The sequence below is a fragment of the Danio rerio genome, chromosome 14 (assembly GCF_052040795.2).
Source record: "Danio rerio strain M-AB ecotype USA chromosome 14, GRCz13ab, whole genome shotgun sequence".
Taxonomy (NCBI): Eukaryota; Metazoa; Chordata; class Actinopteri; order Cypriniformes; family Danionidae; genus Danio; species Danio rerio.
In genome coordinates, this window is record NC_141034.1 from 24,658,867 (window position 1) to 24,673,468 (window position 14,602).

At 33.8% G+C, this 14,602-nt stretch overlaps 1 protein-coding gene across 1 annotated transcript in view; it reads left to right on the forward strand.

The window, feature by feature from the left end:
* Positions 1-14,602, forward strand: part of aff2 (ALF transcription elongation factor 2) — a 408,692-nt gene that overhangs the window by 239,339 nt on the left and 154,751 nt on the right. The window contains exon 4 of the mRNA XM_087281430.1: positions 5,689-5,733. Within this exon, the coding sequence (XP_087137556.1) occupies positions 5,689-5,733 (45 nt within the window). The remainder of the gene's footprint in view (positions 1-5,688; positions 5,734-14,602) is intronic.

Here is a 14,602-nt window from a genome sequence, read left to right on the forward strand (position 1 = left end):
TTTTTCTTATCTTGTTTTCAGGGGAACAAACTGTATTTGTCATTAAAATGTGTCATTAAAAGTGTCATCAAATATTTTTTAACTCTCATTAACGTTTAATTACATTTTAACGACTTAATTTTAGCTTGTAATACTGTAGCTATGTAAAAAAAAAAATGAGTATAATGAATATATATATATATATAGTAATGTATAATGTACAGTATCTACATTTAATGTACGTATAATATACACAGTTGAAGTCAAAATTATTACCCCCCTTTGATTTTATTTTATTTTTTAAATATTCCCCCTTATTTTGTTTTATTCAAGTGGCTTCAAGTAAAGTGTTACCTCGGTTTGTGTTATGATTCATTTTATTTTTATATTCCTTTTAAGGGTTAGCATAGGGTTAAAATAGTCTCATTCTGACAGCGTAGCCATATATATATTACTGGAGAACACAAATTATGTAGCCAGAGCTTCGTATGGCTTCATTTCATCCTTAAAATGAATGCTACAGGGCGACAGGTGTACGTAATCAGAATGAGCCTGGGTTGGTTAGTTTAACCCAAGACATTCCAGTTCTGTTCAGCTGGTCAACTAATCGCAACAGAGAGCGCCACCTGACCAAATAAAATAGAGAAACCCGATCCTTGTATGAACCATTTCAGACACAGAGAAAAGAGGTGATGCTTCACTGTGTAATGTGAGAGACGTATTGATCTGTCTGGGTTAACTGTCTCAGTGACGCTGCAGTCAGAATTAAGCAGCATGTTGTGGTTTGGCACTCACGTGTGAACGAATTTCCCCCCTTGGGCTGCTGACCTTTACAGTGTGAGTTCATTCCATGCAATGCCTGTAGTGAGGTGATGTCACTATACAGACTGACAGCGCGAGGGTAATAATGTCACTCTCGGTCTCCTAAAGACCACAGTGATTGTCGTGATAGTCCTGAATAATACTTTTAATGGAGGTCATAATATACTCATACAGTTCATTATGCAATGAAAGAACACATTTTTGTGGCAAATTTCAATGTCAACCAGACATGTTCGTTTATGTGGGTTTCTTCCGGGTGCTCAGGTTTCCCCCACAGTCCAAGGACATGCGGTATTGGTGAATTGGGCGAGCTTAATTGTCTGTAGTGTATGTGTGTGTGAATGAGAGTGTATGGGTGTTTCCCAGTGTGGGATTGCAATTGGAAAGGCATCTGCTGTGATACATTTGCTAGATTAGTTGGCGGTTCATTACGCTGGGGCAACCCCAGATTGATGAAGGGACTAAACCGAAATGAAAATGAATAAATGACATAAACAAAATGAATAAGAATAAAATGAATGTAATGATATCAACTCTGTTGTGTTTTAAATTATTCGTATTAATTTAAAGCACATTAGATTTAATCAATTGTAAGATGAAGCTGCTTCAATTTGATTGTAATGGATTAAGATTGTTTTTAACGAATCTGACTTATATTTAAAAATTAAATAAAATTTAAAGGTTACAAACAGTCAGTGGTGGAAAGAGAACTGAAATATGATGCTCAAGTAAAAGCACCATTACTTGCCTAAAAATGTAGTGCAAGTAGAGTAAAAGTGTCTTTTGTAAATATTTCTCAAAGTATAAGTAAAAAGACCTTTTAATAGTGCTCAAGAACTTTCAGTAGTGAGTATTATGCTGTAAAAAGCTGATGCATTTACATGTAGTTTGGGGATGTGTGTAGACGTAACATTCTGTAGTGCATTTAGTTTTTGCTCAGCAGGCACACAACATCAAAAGACGTTAATATTAGTGTAGATTTAGGTTGTGATGTCAGGTGACCAAAATTTGATGTCTAGCCAGTGTCTAAGGACAAAATTGTTTTGATGTCCAATAACGACATCAAATAAGGTTGATCAAAATTCAGAGTCGAGTCAACATCTTAAACCAACATCATACTGATGTCAAATACTGACGTTTATTCATCAGATATGGTAACTTAACTCCAACATCTGATCATAGTGGTAAAGTCAACACAACATCAAGCTGTAACATCAGTAGACGATGATATTTGGTTGATTTTAGGTTGGACGTTGGACATTGATGTCAGCCTGACTTTGGGTTCTGTTGTCAACCCGATTTTCATTTTCAAACAAAATGCAATGTCCGCACGATTTGTGGTACAATGTCAATCTGACGACATGTTGACATCTTATGCCATTGTGGTGTTTAAGTCCTTTTCGGTCATCATACAGTAAACATATGTCTCTGGGTCAATGCCTGTAAAGATTTTGGAAATCTTTTTTTGGACACTTTTAATGCTTCCAAACAGTTTGCTGCATGCATAAAGCGTCCATGTCTTGAAGTAGTTTATTAGGATGTGATTTACCTTCTATGTGTGATTTGATTGGACAGAATTAATAGAACAAATTTTTCTAACCAAGAAATAATAAAGTAGTGACTGCAAGTTGAAGGAGAGAAGTGGAGTAAAAATACCAATACTGCACTAAAGATGTGCTCAAGGATAGATAAAAGTACACATTTTTAAAGCTTCTTAGTAAATTACAATTCCTGAGAAAAACTACTTAATATCAGTAGTTTGAGTTTTGTAATTTGTTACTTTACACCACTGCAAACAGTTAATGATAAACTTCACCATGGTTCATTTTTAGTGTATATGTGTCATCATTCATTTTCTTTTCGGCTTCGTTCCTTTATTAATCAGGGGTTGCCACACGAAAATGAACCGCCAGCATATCCAGCAAATGTTTTATAAAGTGGATGCCTTTCCAGCTGCAACCCAACTCTGGAAAACACCCAGTGTATATTTGTATATAATATATATAATCATTTTCAGTGAGGATACATTCAAGTGAAGAAAAGTAACTAGAGATATTTATAATGCCACAAAAAAAGTCTTGTTTCTAATAAATATTTAGAATTTTGCTAAAAAAAAAATCTTCAGAAAAATGTATTACAAATTATTAAGTATCAAAAACTGGTTTCAATATGTATTTCTTTTATAATAACAACAGTTTAGTGGCAGAGACATCTAAAGATCTTATTTCACCACATTTGTATGCGACATGAATAAAATCATAAAAAAATGCTAAATGAATAAATGTAAATGTAATACATACATATATATATATATATATATATATATATATATATATATATATATATATATATATATATATATATATATATATATATATATACATATATTTATAACTATTTATTCATTCTCTCTCTTTTTTTTTTTGTGTGTGTGTACATGCATGCTTTTATGCATGTGTGTGTTTTGTGGCCAGACAGTGGTTTTTCTCTCCAAAGTCTAAGAGGCAGAATCTAAAATACTGTAGATGTTATTTAAATGATTGTCTGGATATGAATATGTAAACCTCTCTATTCAACAGAGAATCACAAAGAGTGCTTAAAGCTTTCCGTGTCCAATCTGTATTCATATTTTTTCATTACTGGGAAAAAAAAAAAGAAAGAAAAGCTTGAGAAGATGAACTAGTTAATTCTAGGGGACATCTATGATTTACTGTGCAATGAATTAGCAATTATAATCATCCTTTTGGTCTCTTATGTTGTGCCAATTGCAGGCTATTAGTCAACAGAGGCCTCGCTAGCCCTTAATTAGTATTCTCATCTTCTGTCTGTTAAGTGTCGGTGAATCATTGTGGTTAGATGCTTTACTCGCTGACATTTCCATGCCTTATGATGCTCAGATGCAAGCCGGTGATTATCCAATTCCCAGCCCGTGTTTGAGAAGCGCTGGTGTGAAAAGCGAGGGCCTCCATTATCCAAGACTGTCCTCTTCTGAGACACTCGATTATGATGTCATCTCACAACTAATCAATCTTCAAAGGTGTCTGGAGGGATGTGCGTTTGCGCATTCCAACTCTGGCAAGAAGCGTTTAGCTCGTTTCCAAAATTTAGAAAACAGCTCATACTTGGAGAGCTGTTCTCAAAAAAGAAGACAGGTAGAAATGTGATGATGACTTCTGAGAGAGCTCATTTTGGACATGTTCACACCTCGCCTGTTCTGTATCAGACTGAACTGGAGCATTCCCATTTTGGTAGAGAAAAAAAATGTTGTATTTTTTGGCATTGGGGGTGCTTTGGACACTTTAGTTTAGCACTTTAGCACTTACGCTGCCCTTCCTTAAATATATAAAGCATAAAAGTATCTCTTCATTTCCTCCCATCTAAACCGATACATACTCTAAAGTCATTTATTAATGTTATGCATTCCTTTATTTTGGCTCATTTATGTCTATGTGTCATTAATTAATAAATAGATTGATAGATGATGTTAACAAATCATTTAATGGACAAATGATAGTTAGTTTATTAATTCATTCATTCATTCATTTATTCATTCATGCATTCATTCATTTATTCATTATTTATTTATTTATTTATTTTAATTCATCCTTCCGTTCATTCATTAATCTGATCATTCAACCATTTTTTTTATTTTTTTGGAAAATTTATTTATTTATTTATTCATTTATTCATTCATTCAAGCATTCATTCATTTATGCATTATTTATTTATTTATTTAAATTCATCCTTCCGTTCATTCATTAATCCGATCATTCATTCATTCAATCAATCGTTTATTCATTTTAAGGCAATTTCTGGTTATGACTACACTTTAAAAATATCCATGAGTTTGATACATGAGTGTTTATTTGTTTATTTATTTATTTATTTATTTTTCCTTGTTTATTTATGCTTTGAATTGCATTATTGGACCTTGATTTTTCTTCCAACAACGTTTAACCTTAAAACGTTTGAAAAGGAGACTTTTATTAACATTTTTAATAGTTTAAAGTAATACATTTTCTCGGCTGGTGTTGTATATTATGCTACAAAAGCCTTCCTATGGTACTTAAACTACCAATGCTTTTTCTGTTATTTAACAGACATATTTCTCTATATATTATTTCTTATACATTTATAATATTTAAAACTACTAAAATGTCAATAAAAGTCACTTTGTTAAACTGAATTGAATTTTCAGCATTGAAAGTTGACTGAGCAGAGATCAACATTCTATAATGCAATTCACAAACATAAACTGAAAACACTTCACAAAATATGGAAACTGTAATTTAACAAATATAATTTTTTTTACAGTTTACAGAGTAAATTTGAAGTTTTGGATCTCTGATTTTGACACAATTGTTTCTAGGCTTACTGTAGTTATTTGCAGCTATTTAATATGCCATCATAAAATAACTTTTCTTAATACATTTATGTTTTTCTCCACTGTATTACCCAAAAAAAATTAACATTATAAATATTTTGGTGTTGTTGTTGGTTTTGCAGATACAGTTATTGCCTCTATTATTTTTTTTACTGATGATTTCAGATTTCTAGCTTTTGTGCAGGCTGTATTACATTTTAGCAGTTTTTTTTTACAGTGTCAGTCTGTGTTGGAGTCAGATGTCTTTGTACTAAAGTCACATGATCACTTTCTAATTTCAAGTCAGTTGTCTGTGTAAGCAGCAAGCAAAGCTGTGTACTGGCTTTTTTGAAAATGTAGAAAACATTTAATTGCGTCTTTCCACAAAAGTGAATAATTTACGATTTTTCTCTCTTTTTTTTTTTGGTTGCTTTCGCTAGAGCAAGCATTCTGTAACTCTCTCTTTTAGTCACACATTGGTAGTATTCATTTTAATGAGAGATTTCTTCTCTATTTCTCCACAGGTCAGCTTGCCCAACGACTCCAACTGTGTGGAGGAAATTCTGCGGGTGAGTTTGACTCTCTCTTCTTGTTTTTATTTATTTATTTTTTTTATTTTTTTTTTTCTCCTAGCACACTAATTACATCTGGTCGCCTGCACAGCAGCATTTTACACACAATGCCACTTCACTGTCATGAGAATAAGGCTGTGCTTTTAAAGAGAAGCCCATTATGACTGATGGGCCCATTGTTATAGAATGTACCTTTTAGAATTCACTCTTACATGGTGAGGGCAGTGAAAAGAAGACTGTCACTTGTAGTATTGTTTTAAACGGAATGCTTGCAATGTTTTATTTTTAGATGCTCATTAGAGCCTTGGCTCTCGGAATCATAGTGTTTAATTTGATTTTAGCTGGATTGAATTTATTTATATATTTGTGTTTTTTTTTCTAAGGAGATATTTAAAAATTAGTCAGTGATATTTTTATGGTGTCTAAATCTCTCATTCCTAAAAGTTGTTTAAAGGGTCACAAAACACCAAAATAAATTTTTTGAGATGTTGACAGTCATATTTTTCACGTTGCTAAAAACACTATTAGGACACTTATTTCACTAAAAAGTGAAATTTGTTGTTTCTGCATTGTTTCAAGCAAACGCGGTTTGAAAATAAATTTTGGAGCTACGTCACGCCTATGAGAGTATTGTGTAAATTCCAGCGTGGAGACTTGATGTCTTTACTGGCCGGTACAACGTGACGTCTTTGAGTTTTCAGCATTAATTCATGAGAAAGACTTGGTTTGACCCAATCTGCGTATTCTATTGTAAATAAGATGTAACTTCATTAATTTGCTCGATAGCTTCAAAGTTTTTACCTGTTACAGTGTTCAGATGGCGGAGAGACACCACGTTGTGTTGCCAAAACAAGTGGATAAAAAAGAATTGTTTGGAGACATGGTTCATCAGTGTTGTGTTTATAAATGTGCTGCAACAAAAGTTTTGTTTCCATTTTCTCACATTGAGAGCTCCGGTTGCATGTGGACCCACAATTTTGGATTACAGTGGTCTGCTATCATGTGACAAAAATAAGTTTGTAAGGAACATTTTTTACCCAAGAGCTTTTTCCATCTGGAAATGGTGAAATCCAGATTTTACACTCATCCAATTTTTTTTATAAATATGAGGTTCCAGTTTGCGTTGATTGTTCTGCCTCTACAGAATGACTAAATAGCTGCATCCCAAATCGCATACTGTACTTATGCATACTTATACTTAAATATAAGTATAAGTTAAACTTATACTTACACTTATACTTATAGTGTAAGTTAGTGCGTTATAAATAGTTATAAATAGTGCATTCACACTGTGAGCCTACAAATAATAAGTGCACTTTAATTACCCAGATGATGCACTCATTCAGCCGGTAAAATGAAGTTTGTAATGATGGACACTTCACACACTCAACGATCGCAATTTTGCTAACGTAGCGGATGGAGCTATCAGGCGTATGAGTTGGATATCTTTATTTATTTTTGATGGTGAAAGCAAAATTCTCCTACGAGAGTGATTATAGCACCTTCCGATGAATGAGGTTATACTCATGGCAGGTATTTGATAGTTTGGTCGTTTATTTCACTGATTTGGCAACCGTCATCAGGGAAACGGTTTGAAAAAAAACCTTCTGCTTAGTAAAAAAACATTAATGCTCCATTTGGGACTACACTACATACATATTCTATGCGGTTCAGTGTGTAAGTGCATGAGTACATAATGCATAGTGTATAGTGTGCCATTTGAGAAGCAGCTCATGTTTTTTTTTTTTTTTTTTTTTTTACTTTTGTTGAACAAAAAACAAGATATTTTAAAGAATGTCCAGAAAAGCAGCTATTGACATCCATAGTTTTGAAACACAAAATACTTTAGATGCTAATGGTTGTTTCTTTTCCCCCAGCATTCTTCAGCATATCTTCTTTTGTGTTCAAAATCGAATGTTTTATTACTCCAGTGAGTCCCACTTAAGCACATTTTGCACAATAGCGCCCTCTGTGTTTAGTATGAATGAAATAATGAAAAAGTATTACGTTTTAGCACCCGTTTTGTACATTTGATAGCCAAACTGCTATGGTACATGCATGAGCCAATAAAAACATAGCAACAGTCCCATTTATTTGTGTGGAGTAAATCAACAACACTTTTTAGCACCACTCACAGGACATTTCAATTGGAAAATGCTCCAAAACACACAAGAAGCGACATAATATGCAAGAATACCATGTATTTCTATAAGCCTGGATTGTATGTGTGTGATGTTAAGACATGCCACCACAGATATCCGTCTAAGTGAGGTGCAGTCGACTGACTCTGTTAGCACATCCTGTATTCTGTCAGAGCACATGTTGCCAGGGCAACCCAGAGTACATGTGTCTGCTGAAGTGCATGGTGGGTTTGCTCAGAGGAGCCACTGTAGTCGCTCACACTTGAGCTGCTCTCATGTCGACTCAGACGTGACTCATGAATGAGGACGTGTTTCGCTTCATCTCCAAGGACTCAATACGCATTCCGTATTCATGACGTGGGGAAATCCATTTAAGAGTCTCACTGATGTCATAATGAATAAGTGCTGGCTAATAGAGAGGAACAAAAAACATCAATTAATATTGCGAAAGAGCTTCATCAGTAATGATCTCTTTTGAATATTAGTCATTTTTCATGATGAGAACTTGTGTAACTTCTGTAATGTATTTTAACTTGTATATAATTGATTACAAAGATGGTTCCACTGCATACAGTACAGGTACAGGTATAAAGCTGTTTGCAAGGGGAAACAAGCATCTAGAAAAGTCATTGTCTTCTTTCTGACTTGGTAATTTACTGCAAAACCTGAAAAGTGCACTTACAGTTGAAGTCAGAATAGTTTTAACACTTTTCTTAACATAATAGTTTGAATAATTAATTTCTAATAACTGATTTATATTATTTTTGCATGATGAAAGTACATAACATTTTAATAAAAAAAGTTTTCAAGATACTAGTATTCAGCTTTAAGTGCAATTTAAAGGCTTAACTAGGTTAATTAGGTTAACTAAGTAATTTAGAGTAAACTGGCAAGTCATTGTAAAACAGTGGTGTTTTTTGTAGCCAAAAATAAAAGTTTTCAGTGGAGTGCATACATCACTGTTTCCATATCCACGAAAATAAAGGAGTAAAATAAAGAGTAAGAGGCAGAATGAAGGAGGCTCTATCTTTATCTTTATTCGTTTTCTCGCGTTGTTAAGGATTTAGTTTTTCAATTCAGTTTTTCCACTTACTAAAGTCTGCCATGTAAATAGCAAATGTGCCATGGCACGAGACAATTGACTCTTATGCTATGTTCACACCAGACACGGAACGCAGGGATAAATTGTGCTATTTGCACGTAAATATCCATGTGAATATTTGAGTTTACTTGCAGCTTGATCTGCCGGTTGACTCTTGCTTCATTGCTAAATGGCGAACATGGATTTTATTAAGAAATATCAGCATTATACATGAATGTGCTTTATGAAGGCTGAAAAACAATGTCGCTACGTTTAGGGCTGTGTCTGACTCCACTAGATCCTTTCAGAGGTGCATCCAGCTCTGTGAACTCATAAACTCCTCCAGGAACTTAACCTGGACGATAGAGGCTTCTGACTGAGCCGAGCCCAGTTTGATGAACTGTTGTCGGTGTGTGCAGGAGGATTTTCCCCCAGGACACCAACAACAGGCGCTAGGTCACAATCATGCCCCTACAAGAGCAAGCTCCTGATTGGTTAATGCGGTGCGAATGTCTGCTGAAATTTAGATATTCGAACTCGCAAAATGCTCAATCCGTGCCACGCCATTTGCACCGCGCCATTCGCAGATTTCGTGCTGCGCCATTCGCGCGTAACGCACTGCAGGATGTCTATTTGTGTGTTTGCTATGACTCAACATGTAAATCCCTCGCGCTTGACGCTCCTTCTATGTCTTGTGTGAACACAGCATTAAAGGGAATGGGAGAGGAGACTCTGAGTGGTTTAATGCACGTTATGTTCAAAACACACCCACAACTCATTAAGGGAATAAGCACAACACTGTTAGACCATGTGCCAGAGCGTAGAGCGTATTTTTCCATCCTTAAAATAGCAAAAGTGGATTCGGACAATTTCTTAATGCGTTTGCACCATGCTTTTTAGACTTTGCGCCTAGATTGTTAAAATAAAGCCCAAAATGTCTAATTCCTAGGAATTTGTACAATCTCATTTGTACAATTTAGTTAGGTGCCACGCATCCTTTTTAAAATCGTACATTTTTGTTCTACTAAACTTGTATGAATACATACGAGTTAGCCACCAAACTGACAAAACATAAAATAGTTACTTTTCCTCCTGAAATCGGGCTAAAAATTTACTGCCGTTTTTAGACTGAAATTAACATTAAATTCAGTAAAACTGCAGTATTCCTTGTTATGCACATGATGATACTGGGCTTAATATCAGTTAATAAGAATTACCAGATGAACGTATGGATGGATGGATGGATGGATGGCCCTTTTCTCAGCCTCTTTTGTTTATGTTGAGATATTTTACTTTACAGATGATAAAAAGGACTTATTATGTGCTTATGTGCATTAAAAGTAATATTACTGAACATACACACAGGAGCCTGATAAAAATGCTCACTTTAGAAGAAAATTTTTAGACGACATTTAGAGGTTTTTGCACCTGAACGCTTCATTAACTCGTCCTTCAATGGCTTTCAATCATCTGTTAAACACAAAAGAAGATATTTTGAAGAAATCTTGAAACCGGTAACCAGTGACTTTCATAGTATTTGCTTTTACTACATAGGAGTCTGCTTTTTTCCTCAAAACATCTTCATTTGTGTTAGAAAGAAACTCATAATGGTTTGGTACCATTTAAGGGTGAGTAAAATGTGAGTACATTTTCCTTTTAGGGTAAACTATCCAAGTAATTTTTTACTCAAATACATGTACTGTAGTAAATCCCAGCCTGATCTCATGAAAAAACATAAGTATTTTACGTTTTGTCAGTTTAATGGTAGTCAAATGTATGATTTAAAAAAAAAATGCATGACACCCAACCACACCCCTAAACCCAACCGTCATTAAGCGATGAGCAAATCATACTAAATTGTACAAATTAGAATTCCTACAAATTAGGAAATAAATAAAGTTATGAATTACTGTGAGATTGTGTTGTAAATCCAGTACATGCAGAGAATTTTAGTCTCTTAATTTTGTCCCATAGATGTGTATAAACAAAACTTCCAAGAATCAAGACATTATTTAGCAAAAATGTTACCTCTTTCACATATCAATGCACTCTTTTCATGTGCCTGAGCTGCCTATAGTACTTAACATGTATTAAATGGATTTAGAAAGCAGAGATACATGTGCGCAACCTTGATAACTACATAACCAGCAAAAAAGTGAATAAAAGGGGAAGGTTTTCAGATTTATTAGCTGCTTTATATAGACGTTTCCTTGAAATTACGTTTTATGCTAGAAAGTTTCTTTTATTCACTAGAGAAAGCAGATGAGAGAAATCTGAATATTGTTTCTAAATAGCTCTTATGAAAGCAGCTAGCGTGGGTCAGGACATTCAGTTTTGTCAATTAATGAGGTTGAGTAGTGTATCTTTTCAGATTTGTGTTTTAGCTGTAATATTTTTTTGGCAGAAGCGCTTTAAAGCTGATGAATTGCGAGAGGAAGGCGGGATGGTAGCATGCTGAGACTGTCAGCTCGGTAAACTCTCTGAGAGAAGTTACATCTCAAAATTCATCTCCTTTCAAGCTTCACCCATGCAGCCATCAAAGAGGCACCTTTTTAACAAACCCGATGCATTCAACAATAAATTTTAGAAACAGTTTTTTATGAGATCACCTGCCGTGAGCAATGTTTCTGTTATTATGCACAACAACAAAAAACAAGATATACTTTTGTGCAATAAAAGGAAATAAGTTTTTGGCTTTTTGCTGAATGTGTCAGGCAGAGTAGATTATTTATGCACACGTGTGGGTTTTTATTTATTAATGTTTTTATTTGGTCATTGGATCTTTTCTGTTTTTGGAACAGTACTGTTTTCCTGAGACCTCTGCAAGAGTCAATTATGAAATTTGTAATTTTGCATTGACTGTTTAAGTCAGAACTAATACCTTCCCCGTTTATTTTTTCCCCTGATTTCTGTTTAACAGAGAGAAGTTTTTTCAACACATTTCTAAACATAATAGTTTTCATAACTCATTTCTAATAATTGATTTATTTTATCTTTGCCATGATGAAAGTAAATAACATTTCACTAGAAAGTTTTCAAGACACTTCTACACAGCTTAAAGTGACTAACTAGGCTTTAAAGGCTTAACTAGGTTAATTAGGGTAACTTGGCAGGTTAGGGTAATTAGGCAAGTTGTTGTATTATTATGGTTTGTTCTATGGAATAAAATATATAGCTTAAAAGGGCTAAACATTTTGACCTTAAAATGTTTTTTAAAAATGTGAAAATAGCTTTTAGTCTAGCCGAAATAAACCAAATAAGACTTTGTCCAGAAAAAATATTATCAAACATACTGTGGAAATGTCCTTGTTCTGCTAAACATCATTTGTGAAACATTTAAAAAAGAAGAAAAAAAATCAAAGGGGGCTAATAATTCTGACTTCGACTTTATATCCCTTTGTGTAACAAAACAGCAGCCAGTTTTTCTGTTTCTTATAAGCCATGCAAAGTAAATTTGATCTTGTGAAAGTCAGTAAACATTTGGTTTCGAGTGGACGCCGTATGTGTGTAATACACTGCAATGTTTATTGCAGAGGTTTTTATTATTTTAAATGAATAAACCTCTGTTGTTATCAATATTTTCAAAAAAGAACATCAGACATTTTTGGTTGGAAAAGTTATAAATAACCTCTCCTCAATAAGCTGCATAATTACACATATCATTCATATGATTGGTCAAATAATATAAAATAATAGTAATTCATATAATAAAGAAATGTATTTATTTATTTATTAATGCATTATTAATTAATTTATTAATTTATTTATTCTGAAATATTATGTCTGTGAAATATTTAACTTTTTTGTGTTGTTTACTGTTTTACTTTTATTTTGTTATTTATATTTGCCTTCCTCGTTTTTTTTTTTTTTTTTTTTTTTTGAGTTTTACTACATCAAAACTTCTCAGAACTATGCAGAACATGCAGTAGCGCAATCCCTCGTTCTCTTGAAAGCCAGCAAATGCTTCATCAAAGGCCCATCAGCCCATTTATCTCCTGTTCTCAAAGAGGACCAAGAAGCAATTCGATTCTCCATGGAGGAAAAAAAAGACTAAGCCATCAGCACGTATTCCAGACAGCAGAAAATCCTGATCCAGGCTCATGCACACATTCCCATTACATAACCTCAGGGTCATAAAACATCCTGAACTGAGCCAGGTTGAACAGATTTGCAGCTTTAGTTGAATGCAGCTGGATGTTAAAGCGGCTAAGAATATATTAATTTGCTGAATCATTGAGAAGAAATGATGACGATAATAGGCTGGGTTAAAGTTCTTTGGTTTAATTAGTTTATATTTCTTACATACAAACAATATTTAAACTTCATACTGTGAGTTAATGCAGTGTGTGTTGATCTGGCAAATCTTGAGCAGATCATGAATAGTTGTGCAGCGTGACATATGACTGTGAGGCATGTGGAAATCAGATGAGAGCATGCAGACACACTTTAAACACTTAACACGCTGTGTCATGTGGACTGAGATCTTCCTGTCTGTCAAGCTTCTGTGTGTAACAGAGAAGGGAAGAAGCATTTTGCATTAGATGACAAATGATGCCGCTTGTGGAGCTGTATACAAATGAGAGACGGAAAGCCTCACAAATAGATTAAGACTCCACTCATCCTCTTTATTATGAATTTGAAAAGCTCCCCTTTGATAGACAATACAGAGTACCCATTGAAAAAACTAATATTTTTGAAGAAATCTTTCTTACTGTCTGCTATTACTTTATTGAACAAATGACCAGTATTAGGTGTAATGCAAGTAATGCAAGTTGTACGTAATAATATTACTTTTCTAAGTAATGAGTAAAGTAGTGCATTATTTTTCAAAATTAAGTAATAATAAAGTTATTTAAAAAAGTAATGCAAGTTACTTTTTTAGTTTAATTAATTTACTTTTAAAAAATAAATTGCTGAATTAAATGATTGTAATCACATTGAATCTTGCACACAATGAGAGAATGCCGCAACAGACAGAAAGGAAAATAGCAAAGCTTTAGGTTTCTGTGAACACATGGAAGAAAAGGAAAAGAGGATTCTCTGAATGGACAGTGATTTCACTTTTTAATAAGACAAAAAGTACAAAAGTAGCAAACGCATTGCTTTAAATTGTCATTATTTTGTACACGGCATGTATAGCTAAAGGTAAATGAAGGTTATAGTGTGTTGTTAATTGCAGAGCTCCGTTAAAAAGATTAGTTAGGATTAGGAAGTTAGGATTGAATTGCCTCTTGTTACAATTGTGTTTGACATCAAGCAGGAAAAGTCCATGGGCCAATGACATCACTACATTAAAATGGTCTATAGTAGTTTACATGTTGTGACATTAACTGTTGTATTATTTCAATGTATTTATGTATCTAATTAGAGCTTTATTTCTGGTTCTACAGCCAAAATGATGGGTTGGTAATGCAGGCAGGACATTTTTGTGTTTTGGTCAGTGTAATTGTGTTTGTATTTGTGACCAATGAAAAATTTCCACATGTGTGGACAATAAAAGCAATAGACAATAACATAAAAATAAATAAACAAACATACAAACAAACAAACAAATAAATAAATAAATAAACAAGGAGGTTTTGGACCTTCATTTACACTGGCTTTGTTTCTATTAGCATATTTTTATGCACATTTTGGGACAAGC